This window comes from Notamacropus eugenii, chromosome 2 (genome assembly GCF_028372415.1).
Source record: "Notamacropus eugenii isolate mMacEug1 chromosome 2, mMacEug1.pri_v2, whole genome shotgun sequence".
Taxonomy (NCBI): Eukaryota; Metazoa; Chordata; class Mammalia; order Diprotodontia; family Macropodidae; genus Notamacropus; species Notamacropus eugenii.
In genome coordinates this window covers 253,481,840-253,506,639 of record NC_092873.1, presented here as the reverse complement: position 1 = coordinate 253,506,639, position 24,800 = coordinate 253,481,840, and the positions used below count along the sequence as shown (strand labels likewise).

The following is a 24,800-nucleotide window of genomic DNA, read 5'->3' as shown; positions in this document are numbered from 1 at the left end:
AGCAAGGAAGTAAAAGCAACCAGGACAGAAAGCTTTTTCTAGTTTAGGCCATCAAAGGGAGAAGAGATATAGGATAGTGAGGGAATGGTGGCAGGTATCTTTACTTCTCCCAAATCCCTACCCTCCTTCTGGATATACTACCTTCAATTCCTTCTATGCATTCATTGTATTCCACTGATTAACTCAATTCTCTTAACCTTCTCTCCTTTGCTCTGCCCTTGTCCTGCTAACTTTGCCCCCATGTTCTATCGTCTGGGGACTGTTTCTATCCTCCTATTTTACTTGAAAAAAATCTAATTGTGTCCACTTTCAAACAGATTTTGTTCTTTGGTCTAGTGTATATTCTGAAAGCATAAGAAAAGCTTAAGTGACTAAGACCATCCAAGATAGGTATTATTCCCCAATATTTACTTAAGAACTAAAAATTTTATCATGTGGTCATGTCCAGCAATTTTCAGTTTACTCTTTTACATGTTACCTCATCTGTTCCTTGCAATAATCCGTGAGGTAGGTAATGAAAGGATTATTCCCATTTTGCAGATGAGGAAATTGAGGTTCAGAAACTTAAGTGGTTTGCCTACGGTTACAGTTTCATTGCACATATTCCCATTAGAAATAAGCCTATTTTCTGGCTTTTCTGATTGGTCTTCATTACAGAAACTGACTCCCCAGATCCTACTTTCTTTTCTGTCACTTGATTCAATGGAACTGAAAATATGCTCCCCACTGTCATTTCAGCATCAATCCCACTCTTCATTTCTACCATGCAACAAATTCTGGTTACTGCTGCTTAATATTTCCTATGAAGCACATTAAAAGTTCAATTCCTTATCAACACTTGAATGAAACTTCGTTCAAACAGCACTTTTCCCTACATTCCCACTAAATATTTAAACCTTTCTGAGCCCGTTTATTCAGATATAAAACGAGAGAAATAGCACCCACTTCAGAGGGTTTAGTTAAGATTGGGAATATATATAAAATGGTTTGTAAGCCTTAGAATGACATAAATATTGTTATTATATTAATAATTTCAACTTTTGACTTAAGCATCTTAATTCACCCTAATCTTCAGCCATTCCTAAAAGTCCAGTCTCTTGATGTATGGATCATGATTCTCTCATTTTCTTTGCTTCTTTTCTTTCTAATGATACACATAACTACTAACTTTCAGAACAAAGATCTCACCCACAATACATTTCAGAGTCTCTAGATGAACTCTACCTTAACAGGGCCTTGGCTCACCCTGACATCTATCAAAAATCTTTTGACCCCAGTAATCAATGGTCATTTTAGTCCCTCACAGGTAAGAATTTATTTTTTCTCACAATTGCTGGAAAAGATTTCACCCACTTCCTGTTTTTCTTAGTCTTTTCCTTTTATCTCAGATGAAATATCCTCTTTAGATATATTCTATTTTGTCACCTTCCCATGCCATAAAAGAGCAGCTTTTCTGACTCATTCCTTCTCCTTCTAGCATTTTTAATCTTCTACCTACTGACATTTATCATTGGCTTTAAAAACCTCCATTTTTCCTATCTTCAAAAAAACCCATAAACATATATATACACACATGTATTGGCTGTAGTGTTTTGTATATCATCCAATTTTTGTACTTTTTATAACTTTACATTCTTAGAGAGGTGTTCTATTCCCAAGATCTTATTTCCTGCCTCCCTCTACAACTTTTTGCAAAACTGACTTTTCTACCATTTTACCGTTCTAAATTATATAGCCTTTCTGCTCTTCTTGACTACCACATTTCATTTTCTTTCTCCCTTGACTTCTATGACATTCTTCTTTCCTAGTAATTGCCTCTTTGACAATTTCTCACCTTCCTACTCATTCAGTAACTGAGTATTCTCAGGGTTCTAAGCCTAATATCCTGGTCCTGGTTCTATCTCCTTTCAAGGAAGTTCATCAAGTCCAGTAGTTTCATCTTCTATATTCTTAATGATTCTAAAACCTTTTATTTCTAGCATCTATCATGTTTGCAATTGATTGACTTACAGGTCAGATCTTTACTTGTATTGTTGCTGTTGGCAAAAGCAAAATCATGTTTCTCCTCTGAACATCCTAGTTTTTCTACCACCAATTCAGCCTACTCTCCCCTTGGAGTTTCCAAGTCCTGCCACTAGACTGACTCTTCCTTTTTATTCTACAACCATCCATGTCCAAAGCCCCAATCGGCCCACGCGCTACTGATCTTCAAGGTCTCCTCTACTTTCAGTTCTTCCAATTAAGGAATTGTCCCTAAAAAGAATGGATTAGAAATACAGATGCCAGAATTATCTCTTATAAATACAATTTTCATGTTATTCTCCTGCAATGCCCTGTCATATTCAAACTCAGCCTTATCACTGGGCTCCCTCTTAAATTTCTTGTTATCCAACTCAGCAACCCTAGTCAAGCATAAAGTGTAAGAAATATGCACTTACTGTTCAGAGATGTGCTGATTTCTATGACCAAAGGCACACCATGGAGGGATAGACAAAAGAGGAATCTACCTTTGGTCACAACTACTTTACACAAAGCATTCTTTTTTATTAACCACTTCCAAGAAATCTTGCCTAATTAATCTCCTATCATGTAACTCATTTTTATGCTAATACTTATGGAATACCATTTGGTAAAGGTGTATTCTTTCCTTCCACTCAAAAATACTTTATACAAGATAGTTGGAGTAGAAAATAAGCATGCCTGTCTCTGGAATATTTCTAAGGGAGACCAGAGACCACAGATTACTTTATTAAAACAAAATTTAGTGTAATGGTTAGAAAGCCTAGTAGGTCCTCCAACATATTACTGAAATCTTCTTGATACTTAAGCTCATCATAAATATTCATTTTTAACTCACATCCTTGTACAGAATTCGTATAATCCACCAGAGGAAAATATGTTTCCAAAGGCATACACATAAAATATATTCATGCCCTAAGAAACTTCTCACAGAATGTTTTTTTCTATCTACTTCAATGATTTACAATGCATGTGCTGAATCAACTTTACTAAGGCTTCAATAAAACTTTGAGTGTCTCTAATTTTCAAGGAAAATTCAACAAAATAATTCTATAGGATACTTTCATTTGTTCTTCACCATCCTCAGAGACAAGCAAAGCACAACCTTGAAAAAATTAAAGAAAGCCAAAGCATCCTTTTTCCTTATTTTAAAAAACTTATTTGAAGACTACTAATGTAAACTGTAAAATTAAGGCTATGATTTTAAAAAAAACCAAAACAACACATTTTATACCTGGACAATAAGGAATACTTTGTGGAAGCTGATTACCCTTAAAAAATAATAATCCTGGATCGTATGTAGAAAATTCATATGAAATTAATATTTTGATGCACTTACATGGGAAAAAGTCCTACATTCAAGAATTTTTAATCTAATTTGATACTACTTGTTAACATAAACATACAACCCTAATAAAAATAAATTATCAACATATACTATGTTCAATGTTACTAGTACATTTACTATATTTGCACTACTGATATTAGGGGGTCCAGTGATTTCAAGAACAAGTACAATTATTTTTTAAAAAACAGTATTCTGATAGGTATTTCAAGGGAAGAATCATTACTTTTAAATATTAAAACATGAACAAGAAAATTACAAATCCATTTATAATAGTGCAGGATACTAATAATTCATTTTGACATCTCACATATACCAAAATTTCAAGACAGTCTAGTGGAACATCTTATATACCACTAAAGACTTAAAATTTACTCATACGATCAGTTAGAAAAAAAATTTTTTAAATGGGCTTTCATTGTGTTATCCACATTAGGCAATAATACTTCTATTAGGCTTAAACTTTTCCTGACAATTTCTATGCTACTTTAATTAGTCTAATAATAATGACTAAATCAAATACTTTAGTTTTTGGCAATGCATTTTTTATCTTCTTAAAGAGCATACATTTTAAAATACCCTAAATGCAATCATCTTATCAACATAGCTAAATTCTTAGAGACAATGTTTCATCCCCATTACATAAGAGAAAAGTTCCAAAATCATTTGTTTACCTGTGATTAGAGATGGCTAGCCACTAAATAAAAAACTAGGCCTGATCTTCTGATCAGAAAATGTGCTTTTTCCTACCATGGCATATCATACAATTACAAATTCTAATACACCACAGTATTAATGATGCAGAAGTATAATTGAAATAGCACTGATTCAATATTCAAAACAAGCAATAACATAATTTACTGGAATGAACTAAAGTTAGATCATGCACTAACTGTCTCTCTTTAAAAAGCATCCTAGACTCAGCATAAACTTAGGTCTCAGTCTTGCAACTGATTGAAGTATGCTGAACTGGAATTCAGATGTTCATGGAAAACAGTGCTATTAAATACTAAAAAAACAACTAATGAAGGAGTTACATTATTAAAAATCTTTATTTAGGTTTGGTCAGTACAGGTAAGATATAGTGGAGTCACAGAGCAATCTGCATTAACAGGATACAACAGTTCATAAAAACTGAGTAACTATGCACACAAAATTCTTAAACATTCAGTCACCTAAAGAGAAAATGCACAGATGTATGGTGGAAAAAACTGTAATTAACACTGAAACTACTACGGGACTCCATCAACAGTCCAACTTTTAGTGATAAAACTACTGTACTGGGCAAACTTGGCAGTCATAAACCCACAACTACTATGACAAATCTGAATGTTGCATAAGGATAAGAACAGTATGAGTAAGAATGCCCTTACACAGCACGGGTTCTAGATATACATGGATTTATACAGACATCATTGTGTTTATACTTTGTGGAAATTATTTCCATTTTCAACTTCACATTAACTCATATAAAAATAACTTGAGCCTACACAAATGTCCTTTTAGCAACGTTCAACGTAATTAACTGTTACAATTTCCAAAGTGGCAGAGGTATTGAAGCAAGGAAAAAAAAAAAACAAAAACAAACAAAAAAACCCCACACTGCACAAAAAGGCAAATTGTGACAAAAAGTATGCACTAATTAAAATTGTTTCTGGACAGTATCCTCTCCCAAATTAAATGACACTGTATAAAAATGTTGCTGGAAAAATGTTACAAAACTGAGCCCTGTACATTTACACTTGAGTCCAAACCATTCTGAACATGACGGGAACCCACAGTTCGGTTACCTTTCCCAGTCACTGCTTTCTCCTCTTGAGGATCATGATTGGAGTCTGTGTCATTTGAGTGGTGTGTGAGAGAGTTTTCACTGCCAGTGGGAGAGTCTACACTTTCATACCCCGTACTGAGTTGGTTTATGTAACTACTACCTCCTCTGCCAGTTCTCTCTTCAGAGTTGTTGGAGACCTTATTACCATTCCCTGGAGATGTAGGAAAGTCATCTTCTGTTGTGTTACCCTCCCTAAAAAATCCAGGCCCAGACGTCCTCTGATGGGAGGAGCTGCCGTTACTTGGTCCATTAGCCAGACGGCTGCAGTCTTTACCCACAACTTCTCCCTGGTCTAAAGGCTCAGAAGATGGAGTCCTGCTGGTACCTGGGACTGAGGCCTGAGACTGCTGCTGGTACTGAGCCAACTGCTGGCGAGTCTCCTTCAGTTGTTGCTGAAGAACTAGAATGGTACTCTGCATACCCTCTACTTCTTCGTCAAGCTGAATAATGAAGTCATTGAGTTCTGTACAAAGAAAAAGTCAAACCTGCTTTTAATATCACAAAAACAAGTTTCATATAGTAGGAGAATAATACTATTATCTAGAATTCAAACAAGGGTATTCAAGTAAAATATTGACAAATGAGGTTTGAAATTTATCTAGGGTTAACTTTCAGATCAATTTCACATATTTTATATGTACACTACAGGTGGTCCATTTGATGTCTTCTTCCTAAGCCTTCTTAGAGAAAGTTGCTTAAAACAGAGGTTAAGAGAAAAAAAAAAGTAAAACAGCCTACTACATTAAGATATATGGATTCTGAGTACTAGGACAACTCATGGAAAACCATTTTTACTTGTAAGCACAGCTAATTAAGAAATCCGCTGACTACGCTAATTTTATTTAACTCTGCAAAATAGTTACAAAATACATTTTCAGAATTTAGAAGGAGGGGGAAAGAGAAGGGAAAAGGCACACTTCCCTAAAAAAAACTCTTAAAGCACCTAAGAAAAACAGCAAACATGTGGCAAATTTTAGTAGGCTGTGTGGATAAATCAGTTTTATAAAACTTACAGATTATGCTTACTAGAAGTAAAAGGGCCAGATAATACATTTTAAGATGTTACTTGAGCAGTTTATTCCAATGAAGTTCATACATTATTTCAAATATGAATTCTAGTTTGCACAATCAATTCTTGGATACTTCCCTCCATATATCTTTACTGTCTCCATAACTGCTAAAGAAAGGAAAAAGGATGGCTGCAACTATGCAAACTGGTTTAAGTATAGCTATGTTGCCCTGCCTCTCTTAAGTACTTAATATACATGCATATTCACTTAATAAATTGGACAGTAAAGGAATGGCCTTTGTATTCATAAGAAATCTATAGTTTAAATGTCCCTTTTTTACCCTTGTCCCCTTTCCCATTCTTCAAATACTACTTTCCTCACAATGTTATTATGTAAAGAAGGTAATCCAATTCTACTACAACTTGTACTACATTCAAGTTGGCAAATTTTTAAAGCCAGTGCAAAGTTTTCAAGGAATACCGTTCAAAAAGTAAGCCCTTACCATCCTGACTGCTCTTAAGTTCTTCACTATATTTCTTCTGTAAAGCCAACTCTGCTTCAAGCTGTGCAATACGTCCCTGGGACAGTTGCCTTCCAAGCTCTTGATTCTCCTGAATAAGCATTCGACACTTCGCCATTAACTTTTTGCCTGTTTGGCTGCAAAGGAAAGAGCCTTCCATCACAAAATGAAGACCAAATCTTTCATAATCTTCCTTGATTACAATTTTAATAGCAATAGTAAATGTTTTCCAGACATCACAATTTATACATTATAGCTCAAAATAACTAAGTCACAATAGTAAATCTCCCTGTAATTACCACTTTTTCCTCTTGTGCATGTTGATCTTCGGCATTTCAGTTACTTGACGTCAGCAGTAAAAAAGCAAAACTTAAATACGTATGGCTAAAATGGCCATTTCTTGCTTTTATATCACAGCATTAAATCCAATACGGAATCCATTCATTCTTACCCCAGTATGCTAACAAAAATAATATTCACGGGGGAATCTAAAGGCCAAGCACGCTACCAAAAATTTTATTCAATATTCTGCTTAGGGAATAATGATTAAGTAGTGAAGAATGAAAACTTGATATTCAAAATAGGTATGTTAGGAATGCCCCGTTTTAAAGAAAACATGTAAAAATCTATGTTAACACACACGTATTTAAGTGTATGTTTGCAAGAAGGGTTATGTGAAGTATTGCTTAAAAAAATTATTTCATATAAATAAGCATTTACTCTAGAGTAATTTACATCTGACTTTTTAGGAACCTTTGTGGATCATATTCACTTCATAAAGATATATATTAAATAGAGATTGATATTTAAAGAAATTCATTAGGTTCTTTTCTAAAGAAAAGAATCCATTAGTAGTAAAAATACATATTCCTTAATTTACCAGTTTTATAAACTTTTTTGTGTATTAATTCTTCCTAAACTTGGACTTAGCTATAGATCAATTTGGGGTTTGTTTAGATATCTACAATTTTATGTACAAAATGATGCATCTTGGGATAGAATAAAGCTACGGGATATATTTTTCAAACAATAATGCAAAAGTGAATATTTACCAAACTGGGCTAGTTATACTTTCTGAAAACCATTACAGTTCCATAGGGAATTCTATGCAAAATACAACAATAGAAAATGTAAACCTTAAAACCTCCTCAATTCAGTTTGTCTACAAACTGGGAGAAAAAAAGATCTTGTTCAGCAACAATATAAAAACTGTTTTTCATCATGTATGTTCAAAATCCTTTAAAAAGAAGACCTGATTAAAATTTTAAAGTTCTTCAGAACTTGAATATAAGAAGGATATTGTTGTCACTAAGTTTCAAACTCATAGAGATCTTAGGTGAAGAAAAAAAAGCTAAGTTAAGCTATTATAATTTAAAGCTTTCCCTTGCAAAATTAAATCAGATGTTTCAATTTGTGATGGTTTTTTTTTCCTGAAAAGTAACTTATAACAGGTTATATATTCCAAAAAATCAGTGCCAACACTGTGTCCTCTTTATCTTTCGTTTAGGCTTCCCATACTTTCCAGATGTGTTGCTCCCAATGGCATCTGGTCCAGTCAAGTCTTGAAAACTTAACAATGGGAATATATACAACCACTTGTTTTCTGTCCTTGATGCGATGTCCAATGCCAGGTCTTGTAGTTAATTCAAGTAAATATTTAGTTTCAAATGCAAAATACGAATTAACTGAATTTCCTTATGAAATATAAACTATGGCTAAACCTAGACAATTGGGGCTTAGACAAAACAAAAGCAATCACAAAGACACAAACACATATTTGGCCAAACTACAAGTCAACACCTAATAGAAAAATTATTCTTTTGCGTTAAAAAAAGAGATCTGATTTATATTTATGCTTTTATTTAGTATCCTTGTTCAATTCATCGTCACTAAGAACTCCAAATTCATAAGAATGCTTCCCCAGAATGTAATCTGTAATTTGTAATATTATAGTTTCCAAATTTTTACTAATTGAGAATCAACTAGGAACCGTATGTAGTAAAGATGCAGTTTGAAATGGATGTTAGGGTCACAAACAGAAGTAGAGAATGTCTAATTTTTCTTCATAAATTCTTTCTGGTAACTTGCTTTCTTGGTAGTATCAGTAGAAATGAGCAAAAAACAAGTCTTTTTGACTACCATTTGAAAGATTCCTGAAAGGCCAACTTGTGCAAGGATATAAAATGGATATTAATTATAAAATTAATTAAAGTGTTTGTTTCTCCTTCAGTTTTAAGCATGACACTTAATTTGATGCATGATAAAATGATAAGAAATGAATTGTTTTGTAAACAAAGAAATTTAGATCTTTCTAGAAGCATTTTTAACGATGTTTCTGTTTGCAATATTGCTGCAACTACTCTATTTATAAGACTGTCACATTTATTCTATTTGAGTTATCTATCATGGGGTAGTAGTAACGATACCAAAACTATTAAATGAAATCTAACTTAGCAAATTCATAAGAATTGTCTATGAGTCTGTATGACTAAATGAGACTATATGGTAAATAAGAAACCCTATCTCTAGATAAAATTCAGAACTAACTTTTTTCAACTCACAAATCAAACATAATAATCAATTCAAGTATTTTGAAAACATAATGTTGTATGATGTTGTTTCCCTGTTTCTTTCTCTTCTTTCTTTTTTTAAAAAGGGAATTTGGCCCCTTAAGAGATACAGCTTCTCAAATATTTAAATGCATATGGATAATTAAAAAACATTGGTATTTATTGGTATTTGAGATGTTCCTAAAAGTATCTTCACACGAATATATATTACAAATATTTCTCTGAGTTCTTCTCCTTCTAAAAATTAAGAATTAAATTGCATGTATGAAAACAATCACCAATTTCTATTTGAACTATGCAAGACAACATATTCATAAACCAATGATAACCTGTTTAAAGGCAATCATATAATAAAACCTGAGATAAATCTCTTCTCTATTCTGCAATTTTAAAAAATGCAGATTTCAAAGTATTCTTTCTAATTACCTGTGTAACAAGTTTTAAAAACATCATATATTGCCTTGAGTAAATACATATCAATAAAATTTCCTATGATATCAAAATCAATCTCTTTCACTTTTAATGGCAAAAAGTTCATACAGAAATCTTCATGCTGTCATAATTGGCTAATTTCATACACAGATTTGATTACTTGTTTTAAAAAGTTAGGAACCATTTTTTTTTTTTGCTGAAAATTATACAAACAATCCCCCTTCACCAGCCCTTCCCAATGCCCCACATAACAGTTCCTTAAATCATATACATTCAAGATACTTACAATTGATTTGAATGATTAAGAGAGAACTTAAGTCACCTTTCATAAAAATTACATTTAAACGCTGGGACATGCTGGAACATTTATCTTCCACTCATCTTAGAATCCAATATCACCTTATGAAAACTTGAATTGGTGATTTATAGAATGATCTGAAGAAAAAAATTCACCTCCAGGATAGTCGGATGGAGACATGAAGAAGTAATGCCTTACATCTAAGTGAGCAAATGGATTTGCTAGCAACGAACACTAGACCTTTGCCAATCCACAAAACATCAAAATCCTGCCAGCCCACATTTCCAAGATTGACACCCCAATCTTCAGGCAGGCAGTCTGTGAAGTTGTCCCACAATATTACTGCAACGTCTTGGGACAAAATGACAAAAAGTACCAAGAATGACAAAGCTCCTTGACTGATACCAGCTGGATAAATGCAGGTCTTTAGGAAGTGATAAATAAAAACCTTTTTCCTTCATTTTGAAGAGCACAACAATACTCTTCCAACTGCCCTTAATAGACCCCAATGATTAAAAATACAACAGAATAAATCAATAGAAATTCCTTGAGCTATTACAACTATTTCAAGGCATATTTTAAGTCAAGAAAATAATTACAAAAGGCCCCAATACAATATGAAATAAAAACACATCCCCATTAACACTGAAGAACGGTTACCATTATAACGTGCCTAATTAATGTGGAGATGTAATAATTTTCATAATACTGGAAAAAAAATATGCAGTGAGGCTTATCACAACCAATATCCTTAAACAGTTTAGTTGTGAAATGATTGCTTATATATAATGCTCCAGACAATTTAAATCTATAGATACTACACCTTCATTTTTGTACAGTCCTGAATCAATTATCTACATCATTTGCAACCAAAGAACAAATCATTGCTTAAAACCATAAATGAGCCCCGAACTAGATGGGCCCAAAGATAAGCATGAGAACTATGACTGGTATGTGTTACTTGATCCTGTCATCACTATTGAAGCAAATTAAACCCTTTATATATTTATATGTATATAGATAGATATAGATAGAGCAAAATTCACCTCATTTGAGTTTTGACCCAGAAGTTCAAAGAATAAGCAGGAAGTCCACAGTCTTATTGGCAAAACTGACTTCTAGTGTCTCTAAGTCACTAGGCTCAAGGTTAAGAGCGAAGCATATTCCATTTTTACATTTTACTGGAATTTTACATGTTCAATTCATGATTTAAAATCTCTAGGTTTTCTTTCCTCCAAACTGTCTGTAGACACAGTGTGCCACAGACTTAAGACTTCTGTTTCTCCCTCTATTTTCTTCAAACAGAAACACTTGTCAAGTGTCTACATGTTCTAGAAAGGGAATTTTTTCGAAGTTGGCCACTTCTTCGGAATAGTCCGACGCTGTCAGGCCTCTGAAGCAAGGGGGGGGAGGAGAGAAAAAGCTGAAACACAAGGTTCATCTGGTAAGTTTTACATTAAGCATTACAAGCTGGACAGTATAAGAATGTGGCTTTTTTGGCTCAAAACGTCTGAGTCTTGGTGTGGAAACGAGTACTTGGCTGTCCCACCATAGCATTCTCGTAGTGGGACTGTCAGGGAAGTCTTGACTGGGGAGTATGTTTTGTTTACCTATCAGGCGTAAATTTCCAGGCACTCAGTTCATTTTGGGCTTGTTCCAGTTTGTCTTTAGTCTGTTCCAGTTCACCTTTCATTTTTAGGAAAAACAAGTTGATTGCTGGGTCCACCATCGTTGATCTCAGTTGGGCAACACTAGGCTGCTGAACTTGTTTGAGGTACTGGATTTGAGTCTGTGCAAAATAAAAAATAAATTATTACTACCACATCAAAGAAGGAGCTCATGTGAGTTTCAGAGAACACATTTCCAATTATGTACAAATAACAATGGATCAAAAAAAAAAGCAGCCCCAAATAGAGAAAATACTTGGTTAAACTGATTACTGATGAAATAAAACCTGTTAAAAGCCTTTTCAAGTGCTTTCAAATCAACAACAACAAAAAAACCAACAGCTATAATCTGTTAGGCTGCTTGATTTTACTGTAAGCCTGAATTTGAAGACCATATCTTTGTGACTTCAAAAGCACCCTACCAGTGACATTTGGGATTGAAAATAAAATGCTGTTCAACCATTTTATAAGCCTACAAGACAAGAAATCAAATAACTCCAGAAGGAATAAGCAATTTCTGTTTTCAAAACATTATCATGTTAAGAAAAATTGATTTGACTTAGAAAAAATACAAGTCTACAGAAAATTATACTGTATGAAAAAGAATTCCCACACAACTACAACTAGCGTAGTGTCTAACGCTGCAATGCATTTGAAATTGAATAGTTCTCATATAAAAATAGTGTAAAGAGTGAATTCACAGGTCTGAAAAACAAAAGGCATATTTCTGATTTATATCTATGCATACCTGTGCAAACTATTAAATATAAAACCCACCACAAAAATACAACTAAAAACAAGACTAATATTAAACTAAAACTTTTTGAGGTAGGCTCTAGATAACCAATGCAATTTCACTGGTAAACAGAACTTCTAGCGAGGAAATTCTTCCCTACTAATTCTGATCCACAATTTATGTAACATTGAGTTGCCTGGTCCACTGCGAAGTTAAATAACTTGCCCTGAGTCACACACCAACATGACAGAAGAAGGACTTGAACTCAGATTGTCCTAACTCCCAGGCTGGCCTTTTACCCACCATATTACACTGTCTCCCACAAACATAAATGTGGAAAAATAGATGAAAAAGTGAAAGTTTTGGCCTCAGTTTGGCATTGTAATTTGATTTAAAAAAAAAAAATGTGGTATGACAGATGTAAGAAACAAAATTTTAATATAAATAGCAACTTAAAATATATAGCCAACACATGTGCCGCCCCCAGCAGAGTATACCCAGCCCAACGCCACCTTCCCCGTCATACTTGCACACAAAGTTCCAAATTGTCCACTTCATTATTGTGTATTGGCATAGTGAAATTACCATTGTGCAGTGTCCCTAAAGTTCTAGTGAAGTATAAATGCTATAAACTACAAAAAAGCATTATTTGAAAGTTTAATTCTTTAAATTTCATTTATACTTATTTACTTTTATGAATTTAAAGTAAATTTTAAGAAAGATGTGGCATCATATAATTATACATTGCGTGTGCACTTGACAGCTTGTCAATACTTTCTCAGACTTGGGGATAAGTAGAAGGTCCTCTAATTTGGCCACCCCAGTCACTTGATCTATTTCCATTAGACTTTTTTTTCCTGTGGGGCAATGTCAAAACTGTCAAGTATAAATCAAAACTTCATTCTTTGGATGATCTTAAGGCTAAGATTACAAATGCAATCCTTTTTCATTTACTGACCAGCAGGTGATGAAAGTTTTTATAAAGATGGTGGTTATACTGAATTTTATTAAGAAATATCAACATTTTAAAAATTTAAATGTGTTCAACTTTTTGCTAAGTTTGTAGTATTCATACCTCTGAAATTATTAAAGCTTAAAACTGCACTAAGACACATAGGGCACACTGTATAAATTTATATTTAGCAATTTGTAAAATAGGACTGTACTAACATTAATCCTCTTACCCCAAAGTGGATTTAGTTCAGGTGACCTGTCCCAAAGCTAAAAAAAGATTATAAATGATGTTTTTAAAAACACCTTTAGTCTCCTCTTTAAATGGCACACTACAGGGATCACATAACTTATTTCACTGTACATTTATTTTGAGGATATCTTTAAAAGCCCATGTGTGCTACCTAAAATCAAGACTTTAAAAATGCTTACAGGGAATTTGTTTACCATACTGGCCATACATTTAGGACTGTACCACACATAGGCACAGGATAGGATAGGGTGGACCTGTGATTTCACTGGTGCAGGGAGCTCCAGAAGAAGAACTTGTTTATCAGTGCAGGTTGGCAACTTCTCTGCAACTTATGACCTTACAGTTGCTAAGACCACACAGAAGTTAAATGAGTTGCCCAGGGTCACATGTCCAGGATGTGTCCAAGGTGGGACTTGAACAGGGTTTTGCTGGCTCAGAGGCCCAGTCTCTATCCCCTGCCATGATGTCTCTAAACACATAACCACTGATAATTGCAATGCCAATTCACACACAACCATGTCACAAATAACAACAATTCATAAATGGTTCCAAGATTGCTGATGTAACATTAGTTGCTTATTGGAATGTTTATTCCAATAGACAAGTTTCATTTTAAAGACATTTTTAAAAATTAGTGAAGGCAAAAACAGTGAGGGAGATACAACAAACTGCCTTACTTGTGGATGTGAAGATACAATTAGGGCAAAAATACCTGAATATATTGGGCCAATGTCTCTAGAATATCGAAATCAATCAAGAAATTATTCAAAACACAAAATCCAGTTAACTCATTCATAACCTTTTGGACATTTTAATGGTATAAGCAATTACCATCCCTTCATAATAACAATGATGGTAATTTATAACATACTCCAGTTAAATCTATTTCTGGTAGAAGCTAAACACCTACTCTGCTTTATTTAACAACAGTATCATCCACTGAATGACGACAGTGAAGCAGAGGAAAGTCTCTGAAAGTAATGCATTTAATTAATAATTCTTTTGATAGCATAAAGGGAAATTTCTGACAATGTCTTGTCAAAAGTTCCTCTCCTCACTTCTCAGGTGACTTGGCCTGGAAGGGAATGTTATCTATCTTCGCCTAACAGGGAATTGATAACAAGGAAGATTTAGAACAGAAAATGAAGTAGTACTCTAAGTTCCTTTTGAGGTCAGGTTTTCAATACTCTTATTTCAATTAAACACAAAAAATATATCCCAACAAAAACAAAATTTTGGATTACTGTCAATGCATCATCATCAGCATAGCCTCATTGAGAGTTGGAAGTAGCTCTCTGAAGACTTCCATATTAAAAGAAAAATCATTCATTACTCAATTTCTCATGAAAAAAGCTAAAGAAATATCTTAGACATGAAGAAAATGACATGCATCAAATGGTTTGCTTAGAATGATAGGAAACATAAGAGATAGGTATAATTCCTATTTCTTAGCCCACGATTTTATCTATAGCTAGAGATTTAGGCCTGGCTTTTCATCAAACACAGAACAGCAATGGGCTAAGATAGGGAACTAGAAATCCTTTTAAACAAGAAACCTATGAGTGCAATTAAAATACTTTTTGTGTTTTCCAAGATTTCAATCAGAATTGAGAACATGCTAAACATTTATGGAATTGTGACAAAAGTACAACTTCAAGACATGCATCATAATGTGGGTTAATTTGGATTACTAGGGTAGGGTCTCATTTCTCTATCAGAAAATTTCAGTCAATGAAAAAACAACGACAATCCAACCTAGTTTTCACAGAGCTGCCAAAAATGTTTCCGTCCACAGGAATAACTGCTGAAAACCTTAAGTCATTCCCTATTATCTCTAGGATAAAACACAAATTCCTAAGGGCATTTTAAAGCCCTTTACACATTGATTCCAGATTTTTTTCCCACATTATTCCCTCTACACACTATCTGTTCCAACAAAAACAGCCTACTTGCTGTTAGATCAATGGGGTATTCTATCCCTTGCCTCCTCCATGCCTTTCTTTGCACTGACTGTTTTCATTATGCTTGGAATGTACTCTCCCCTCACTTCTACCATTTAAGCATCATTTGCTTCCTTAAAGCCTCAGCTCAGGGCCATCTCCTATTGGAAACTTTTCTAAGCCTAATTGTTAGTGTTCTTTACCTCTTCAAAGTTATCATATATGGCCTTCCCATCCACCAGGCAGATGCAGATAAATTTCTGTGTTGTATTCCCAATTTAGAGTGTAGGCTCCATAAAAGTAGAGACTCTTGCTTTATCTAGTTATATAATACAGTGCTTAGTGCATAGTAAGTGCTTAGTAAGTGCCCTTTTATTCATTCAAATACAGTGATAATTTCAGAAGGACTGACATTAGTTGTTGGGTATATATTAGGAGATAGCTTAAGTTAATTTTGTTAAACATTACATTGAGTAACAAAGAAATAGTATTCTGCATTCACAGATGCAATGTAAAAAAATCTGCAGACACCCACAATGTGTTAGATACTATAGAAAATAAACCAAATTATATCCCTGAACTCTAGCAGTTCATAATCTTGTTAAATAGACCAACTGTATCTTATCATAAATTTAAAACATTGATTGTATTTGGAGGGTGGGTAATAAAGATTATACATTCTGTCCAAACATTATCATCAATTTTCCATATATAAAACCCACTGAGGAGAGGTAGTAGGTTTTGAATTAACAATAGTCATTTGGCTGACAGGTCCTACGGTACTAGGGAAAATATGGTTTTTAAAAAGGCATAAAGACCATAAAGGGAAATTATCCTGCCTGAAATGAGACTTTTGGGCAAGGGGATCACACGATGAAAACTGGCGAATCTCACCTTCATTCCCAAAGCCATTCTCAACTAGTAAGAAAAAAAAAGCAATGGTGATGGATTATCACTGAAAATAAAGAGAATAAGGAATAATTTTATGGAGAGAGCAGCAGCAAGATTTAAGAACAGAAATTGAAAAAAAAAAAAAAAAACCACAACCAAAAAGCAACTCATGGTGTTTTCCTTGAAAGCAAAATATATTCTTAAATAAAGTGACTGATGACTGACTTGGTAAAACAACAAGGAAGAATCAAGTGGGGACATTTAGGTATAGCTCAGAGTAAACAGGAAAGACCCAGGAAGAAAACATCTTTCCTAGGTTTTGATTGAACAACAATGGTACAACTATGAAGCTGTTAATAGTTCATATGTCTTGGTAGAAGGGAATAGGGCCAGAGCCTACGATTGTACATTGAAGAATAAATCTGAGGATCCTAGAAATTTAAAGAGTTGGAAGGGACTCCAAAAATCATCTGATGTAACTCCTGGTCAAAGCACAGATTCTTTTTACATCTTCTCCCTAGAGTGGTAATGAAGCCTCTAATTTAAAAATTTGAAGATCTCCAAGGACAGGGAATTTACTATTCTACAAAACTGCCCTAGAATTTAAATTTAATGAACATTTGTTAAGTATCTTCTGTATGTAAAAGTTACAAAGATAAAAAGCAAAAAAAAAAAAAACTGATTCCTTTAAGAAGCCTACATTCTATTGAAGATGGTATGTGTGTAAGATGGTATGTGTGTGTATGTGAAAGAGAGAAAGAGAGAGAGAGAGAGAGAGAGAGAGAGGGATCAAGAGAGACATAAATAAGTTAAAACATAAGTACACCATAGATGAGGAAAATAAGAACATTCTAAAAGATTTAATGGGGGGGGGGGGGGGGGGGGGGGGAAGAATTTTTGTAGAACAGATGACACACTCAATTTGGGCCCTGAAGAAGGGATTCGTATATTTAAGGAGTGTTAAATAGGGATGGGGGAGTGAAAATCCAGTCTAGGGCTGGGATGGGACATGATTGGGTTAGAACTAGTCCAATTAGCCTGGACTGGAAATAAACAACAAATGATTATCACAGCCTAAGGTTACAAAAATCTTAAGGAGAATTAGAAAGGGGGCACCAGATTTGATACTGGTAATGACTAGTTATGGAAATGCTGTAATTTAAAATGTTAATAGAGAAACAGATAGCACACACCATAAACTCGAACTGTAAGAAAAGACAGAAAGAAAGATATGTCAATGGAGAGGGTATAATCAGGACTGTCTGTGGCTGAGGGAATTTTCACTTATATTCATAATAAGTAGCTCTAGTCACTCCAAGTTGTTTTGAGAATCTGTGAGTTCTTTGACTTCTGGCTACTTATCTCTACTGACAAGTCAGTAAAGAAATGAAGCAGTGCAGCATACAGAATAATACCACTTCTAACCTAGTCTAAAGTAAGGCAAAATTAAAGGCAACACTAAATACACATAATTTGTTGGAAGGTTAAGTGAAGTCTGAAAAAAGATTTTAGTTAGGTTGGTTTATATTCAGATAAGGAAGGTGAACTGAAATGATAAAGAAAAAGAAAGATTAAAAGGTCATAAAGATACAGATGAGAAATTAGTGATACGACTGGCTCATAGAATGAAAGAAAAAAGGAAATTTATTTTAATATCTCCTTCTGAGATAAGATTGTTTATAGAAAATATAAAATAGGGTATTAACTCTTTAAGTTTGGAAATTCAGAGTCTCCAGCTTAAAGGAAAATACAAATCCCAATTAAGAAAAAAACCAACCACAAAATGTTAAAAGGTTAATTTTAGATGGAAGAAGTCTAAATTTAGTCTAACATTTTTCAGGTCAAAGTTTATCTACTCTAATGATGAAACATGCTCAACATTAATATGTTGTATTAAGAACACAGCATAAAACAGATAATATAACCTATTTTGTTAAACACATGTGAAACTTTAAATACTTACAGTACACTCTTGCATCTCTTGTTCCTTGGTTGCCAGTCTCATCACAAGAATATTTTCTCTTCTTGCTGACTCTTGTTGTTGTTGCTTTAGCTTTTCTTCAGACTCTCTCAGGCCAGTTACATCATTAGCTAAAGTTTTTGATAAAAATGGATAAAAAAGAAAACCACATTGAGATTACTTGAAGCTTCATTTGAATACTACACAGAACTATTTGCTTCAAATCCACTGAACATGAGAGTCAAAAATCTCAAATCATAATTTGGGATGAGGGTGCTGTTTATAAATAGGATATGTGTGCTCTAAATTACAAAGTCTTATTTCAAAAAGATATAGTATAGTTTTATAAAGTAAACAAAAGGCGCTTGCTAACAATTAGTTTAAAAGAATAAAATTCAACAATCTAATCCCAGCTCCACTCCCCCTGTATCAACAAGGCAATATTCACAGCACTGGTGGTTGACTATGAATATAGAAGGCAGAAGAAAAATAATTTAGATACCAGGAAGCCAAATCCGTCATAGCAACCGAGTCAATACAGGTTATCACCACAGGGGGCAAAGCCATTCCCAAGCCACCCCCCACCACCCCCACCATGGGATTTTCCCACAAACACACTCTCAGGAGCCTAAGCCTAACCCTGTGCCCACCTACATCTTTCCCAGCTCTGACTAAACCCACCAACTTTCCCCCAGCTCTGCTCCAGCCTTCCTGTTCCACCCCTTCAACAAGCTCCTCCCATCACATGTGACTTAAAACTTCCAGGTGATGTAAGCAGGTCACCTGGACCTATTAAATACTGGGAAAGATTTTCCCATTTATATTACCATTACACCCCCTCCTCTAAAAACCTTTAAGAAGAACCTTCATCCTACATAATAATCATATTTATTATTGTTGTTGATTATAAAGTAATCTTACTACAAGAACTGTGTGAGGTTGGTAGTTATTAAATATTATCCTCATTTTAGATATGAGGAACCAAGAATCAGAGGGGATAGGGGACTCACACAGAGAGGCTAAGTGAAATTGGAAAAAAGATTTTATTTAGGTTGGTTTAAATTCTGATAAGGAATGTGAGAAAATGAAATGACAAAAAAAAAAAAAAGATTAAAAAGATGAGTCACAGAGATTTAAAACAATAACAGATCCTCCCAACTCCAATTCTAATGTTATTTTTACATCAGTTAGTCTCTTCCTAAGAAGTATCAAAAATCTACACATTTGTCATTTGTAAATATTTTTTAGCAATAAATCACAATTTTTTATTAGCATGAAAAGCCAATAAGACTACCATTGTGTAGGCATTTAAAATAAGATTTTTTAAACAGTCCAGGCACAATACAATTTACACACACACACCCACACACTTCGTATTATATAGTATAACTCTACAACTTATAAATGTTTCCAGGATATAAGTTCCTGAGCTAGGGAGTAATAGTTTACTATCTACTATATACTATAAAGACTACTACTGTCACTTGTTGAAAGCGAGCAATGAAAATATTTAAAACAACGAAGTTTTTTTGTTATTACCTGGGGCCTTAAGTGTGTGTGTGTCACTATCTATCCCCTTTGCAATTTGATGAAGCTAAGGGATCTCTTCTCAGAATAAGGTTTTCCAATCACTGAAGAAAATGCTACATTTCTGTTACATCTTACTGAAAATAAAGGTGGGAAGTTTTCCTGCTTCAAATGCAGTGAAACTCATTCAAGAATCCCTTGGAGATATATGAACTCCTGCTAAAAAACCTGTTCCATACTTTCATTGAACTCTGATGTCTAATACTGGATGGAAATAATTCAATTTTTGAAGGCTATGCCAATGATGCAAAAGTTTTGGCAGCTCTCACTAAGTTGGAAAGACTTCAAGTTTGGACCTGGAGACAGAACTATATTATGTTACGTGAACACCAGTGCAGGTAGGTTTGCACAGAATGAAGATCACTATAGTGTTGGCCACTGAATGTTTCAGGCCATAGTAACTCACGAGAACATACAAGGGGAGGAAGGTCTGTCAGTGGAGGAAACACTCATTCTGATGAAATCACAGATCTTGAGCAGTACTAAAACTTGTTTAAATATATAATATTACAATTAAAATCATTTTGTAATATTTTATGTTGCTTTTGCATATTCATACTGATATCTGTATTGCCATTTGCAAAATCTTATTTTTCAAGTTATAGCAATCTATTCTCAAAAAGGTTGAAACTCAGGTTACTTACAGTTTAAATCTGTGTACTTGCCCTCCAAAGCTTGTACATATGCTTCATACTGCTTCCATCTATTACAAAAACAAATTCTTCAGTTTATTAAACAGGTTGAAGAAGTTTTTCTGATAGCAGCTTACATTTACATGGCACTTAAAGGTTTCCAAAACACTTTCTTCCAAATAATCCTGTGAGGTATACAGTACCACAAAAAGTACTCGCATGTTAAAGTTTAAGTTCAATTCTAAGAACCTACTAAGCAAGTAAAAAATGTTTGCTGGATCAACTATTAAATACCTTTTAGATTCTAGGCAAACGAGGAAACTGAAGTTCAGGGAGGTTAAACAAATTGTCTAAGGTCACAGTAAGTGTCAGAGTTGGGACTTATATCCTTTGTACTACACAGGGGATGCCATTAAATACACTAGGAAAGAAAAAGCTATTTCATAAATTCAAAAAATTTACTATTTAATTAAATGTGTCTAAAAATGAGAGCTACTTCACTATCACAATGGTAATTCACAGGTTTAGAAAAAATAAAAATGTAGAAAGGAATTCATGCTGAATATATACTATATACTTATGAGCAAGCTAGGTGGATAGAGTGGATAGAGCACTGGGCCTGGAGTCAGGAAGACTCCTTCCAAGTTTAAATCTGGCCTTAGACACTTTCTAGCTGTGCAACCCTGAGCAAGTCATTTAACATTTTTGGCCTCAGTTCCTCATCTGTTAAATAAGCCAAAGAAAGAAATGGCAAACCACTCCAGTATTTTTGACAAGAAAACCCCAATGGAGTCACAAAGAGTCAGACAGAACAAATGACTGAACAAGAACAAAAGTATACTTATCAATAAACAACAATCCCTTCATAACAAAATAGGCCAGACCACCAAGACAAATTGAGGGAAACTTGTATATTACTCTCTAAAAAAGTACTCAGGCAACGTGCACTGTAAATAGTACTAACGAATGTTAGTTATTCTTAGATTGATTCAAACAATATATTATTAAGTTAAAAAAAGGGCACATGAAGGTAAAATGATGCACTGGAAAGAATACTGGATTTGAAATTGCGATGTTGGGATCCTAAACCCAATACCAATCCTTGTACTTGAGTGATGTTGGACAATTCACCAATTCCATTTTCTGGGCTTTAGTGTTTGTAAATGAAAGGGTTGGCCTGGATCTTCTCTCTGGCACCTCCCCCCCAATAATCCTATGATCTAGCACACTATAAATTATAGAGCTAATGATTCTTATTCTTGGTTCATCTGTGGCATAATTCTAGAAATTTTAGCAACTCATTTGAACATAAGATACTATTTACTTATGTAAATACCAAAATTCAATAGTAATACAAGTTGGTATTTAGTTTCTCACTGTAGAGTAATAGCAATAGAAATGTTACCATTGTCCTGATGTTGCTACAGATGTTGAATAGCTACAGTGGAGATCTCTTTGTTGCTAATAATAAAAACTCCACCTCCTGCCCTGTGAGGCTAATCAACCAGCAGTTGCATTAGCAGTAGACTTCTCAGAAAACTGCATTTTCAAAGTTACTGCTAGTGAGAAATTGTGTCACTGACACATAAATTAATTCCAATTTTGGGGGAAAAAAAGATGTTCTTTCCCCCTTCCCAACATTTTTTTTTTAAGTGTTAACCTGTTAATAGTGACACATCTTAGAAATTAAGAACTTTAGAGCTGGAAAAGTTCTTAGGAATCATTCTATCCAATTCTCTAATTTTACAGATACAGAAGCTGATCTTTAGAAAGGTTAAAGGGTTTGTCCAAAGACACAAGAGGAAGAAAAGCACCAGGTATGTCATGCAGAAAGACTGCACATAGACATACATCTCATTATCATCCTTCTTCATCAAAACATATAAATAAACTCTGTACAGACACTAGGGTGCAAAATCTAATTGACCACAGCTTTGGCTTTAACACTATGTGTGCAATGCATGGCCTTAAACAGTGTTAAACAAGTTGTCTTTACAAAGTACTTTCATAAAACTCATCTAGACCCTGGGAAAATAGAAGGCCTTCTAGGTAAGAGCACAAATAGCTATTTTTGCAGGGGTCAAAATTAAAGCTTTGTCTAGATCACTGGAAAAAAACAAGATATAGGATCTCAACCAAACTACACATCAGCTGGGTTCAAATTTCAACTAAGGAAGATCTTAAATACATGAATCTTAATTTAGAAATGGCTTCAAGGAGCAAAACAATCATGAACCATAAGGTGTGCTTTCTCGTAAATTAGTTAATTCTCCATTACTCCTGGAACAAACTCAAGAGAAGGCCAGGAGAGAAGCAAAGATGTACCTAAAAAGAGTTATAGCAAAGGGTATTTCCTTGCATAAGGACAAGTGGATTACTGAATAGTGTTGTTCTAGAATGCCTCTAATCATAAATTTTAGTCAAGAGGGTAAATGTGCAAAGTAAGACAAATTGTCATAGGCATGTAAAAAGGGAGGGGAAGTAAGGTAGCTAAGGGAGATGATGAGATAAAAATGGAATATGTTTCTAGGTATCTTTCCAGTTTACAAGCCTTCTCTTTCTCTCTCTCACTTTTACTATTCAGTCTTTTTAACCTTAGTGCTTCAAAATTAAGAGATTCCTTGTAATCTCTAGAGATGAGAAAACAGGGAAGTTAAATTACTTTCCTCCAAGGTTACTGAGAAAACTCTATTAACATCAAGTCACCATGAAACCCCATCAAAAATAATTAAATCTAGAAAGAGTCCAACTCATTTCTTTCATTTCTTAGATACACAGGTATATATAGTAATTTCAATACGGTTCCAAATTTTAAATTAAAACAAGTCACCATTCCATTTTTGACTCAGCTATGGTGAAACTTAAAATTTTTGAATTTAATGAAACCTGGAGCATCACCTAATCCAATTAATTTATTTTTTTAAAAAGGAAATAGAGAAATTAAGTGACTTGCCCAAGGTTACATGCTAGTTAGCAGCAAAATTCTATCTAAAATCTAGGTTTCCCTTTAACTTTTAATTAATGAATAATACATAATTTACTTGTTACCAATAGAAGTACATCTTAAGGCATCTATTTTCAGGTGTTAAGAACAAAAAAAAAAAAAGAGGGGGAGATCTAAATAGTAACATAGTATACAGGTAGTTTAGCCCACCCATCATTAGTCTTAAGGTTTGGTTTTATTAGAGAGGCAGGAAGAACAGTAAATGGGGGGGAAAAAACCAACCTGGGGCATTACTAAGGAATTACTATGTTGGAGGGCACTGAAATAGTTTAGATTATCCATAGTAGTTTTATTCACCTCAGAGTAAGTTTAAAAGTTTTTACTTTCAAAAGAAATTTTTTTTTTAAATACCCAGCATATCTACTATCTAAAATAAAATAAAGGTTTCACGGTACAGTTGACAGAGTTGGGAAAACCTGGGTTCAGGTCCTGTCTCTGTCACAGACTAGGTATATGATCATGGGCATTTTAACTTGTCCTGGGGCAATTTTCTAAGACTTTAAGTTACAGACACTCTGTACTGCAGATCTGCATTAATGGACGCATAGATTAGTAAACTTCCCCACTAAATACTGTTAAAAATGAAGCCCAGTTTTTGTGGCAAAAGTACTATATGACCTTAGGCAAGTCTCTGAGCCTCCGTTTCCTGAGGGGAGTTATCCATTATATAATACCCAATAATGTATTCACATGGGTGTCATGGGGAAAGCATTTTACGAATACAGTTGCACATAAACTCAAGCTATATTACCAGTCCTGGTTGTAGTCATAGTACACAATAAAAATATTAGAGAACAGTTTAGGGGAAGATACTACTCAGACCTGCACATTTTTAGTTAGATAGTATCCATTACTTTACCTTAGGATCAATTCATCTCTTGCCATAACTTTGAAGTCTGTTTCACTGAGTCGAACCTTTAAACAAAAGTAAAAAATATGAACTCGATGCACGTTAATTTTTTAAAATATAAACTTGTGTTTAGCAACATTGTGTCAGGTACAGTTAGGCACTTAATAGTTTTGATAATGTAGAAGATGAGGCTAGCCAATCTTGCAAAAAGGGAAAACTACCCATTTATTCTTCAGATCTTTAAGTACTGGGTCTAAAAACTCATTCAGGTAGTCAATAAGCGCTTATTAAGTCCTTACTATGT

General features: G+C 34.1%; 1 protein-coding gene across 4 annotated transcripts in view; it reads right to left on the bottom strand.

Moving 5' to 3' along the window:
- Positions 1 to 4,397: 4,397 nt before the first annotated feature.
- The window catches only part of WTAP (WT1 associated protein), a 34,885-nt gene continuing 14,482 nt past the window's right edge, over positions 4,398 to 24,800 (bottom strand). For 3 of the 4 annotated variants that reach the window (XM_072643837.1, XM_072643836.1, XM_072643838.1), the window contains exons 3-8: positions 24,506 to 24,561; positions 20,655 to 20,713; positions 18,427 to 18,554; positions 11,636 to 11,814; positions 6,708 to 6,862; positions 4,398 to 5,658 (exon numbers count right to left, since the gene is read on the bottom strand). In XM_072643837.1, the coding sequence (XP_072499938.1) occupies positions 5,078 to 5,658; positions 6,708 to 6,862; positions 11,636 to 11,814; positions 18,427 to 18,554; positions 20,655 to 20,713; positions 24,506 to 24,561 (1,158 nt within the window). In that variant the 3' untranslated portion in view covers positions 4,398 to 5,077. Of the gene's footprint in view, positions 5,659 to 6,707; positions 6,863 to 11,071; positions 11,815 to 18,426; positions 18,555 to 20,654; positions 20,714 to 24,505; positions 24,562 to 24,800 lie in introns of all 4 variants that reach the window. The other variant, XR_011974685.1, reaches the window with a different exon arrangement.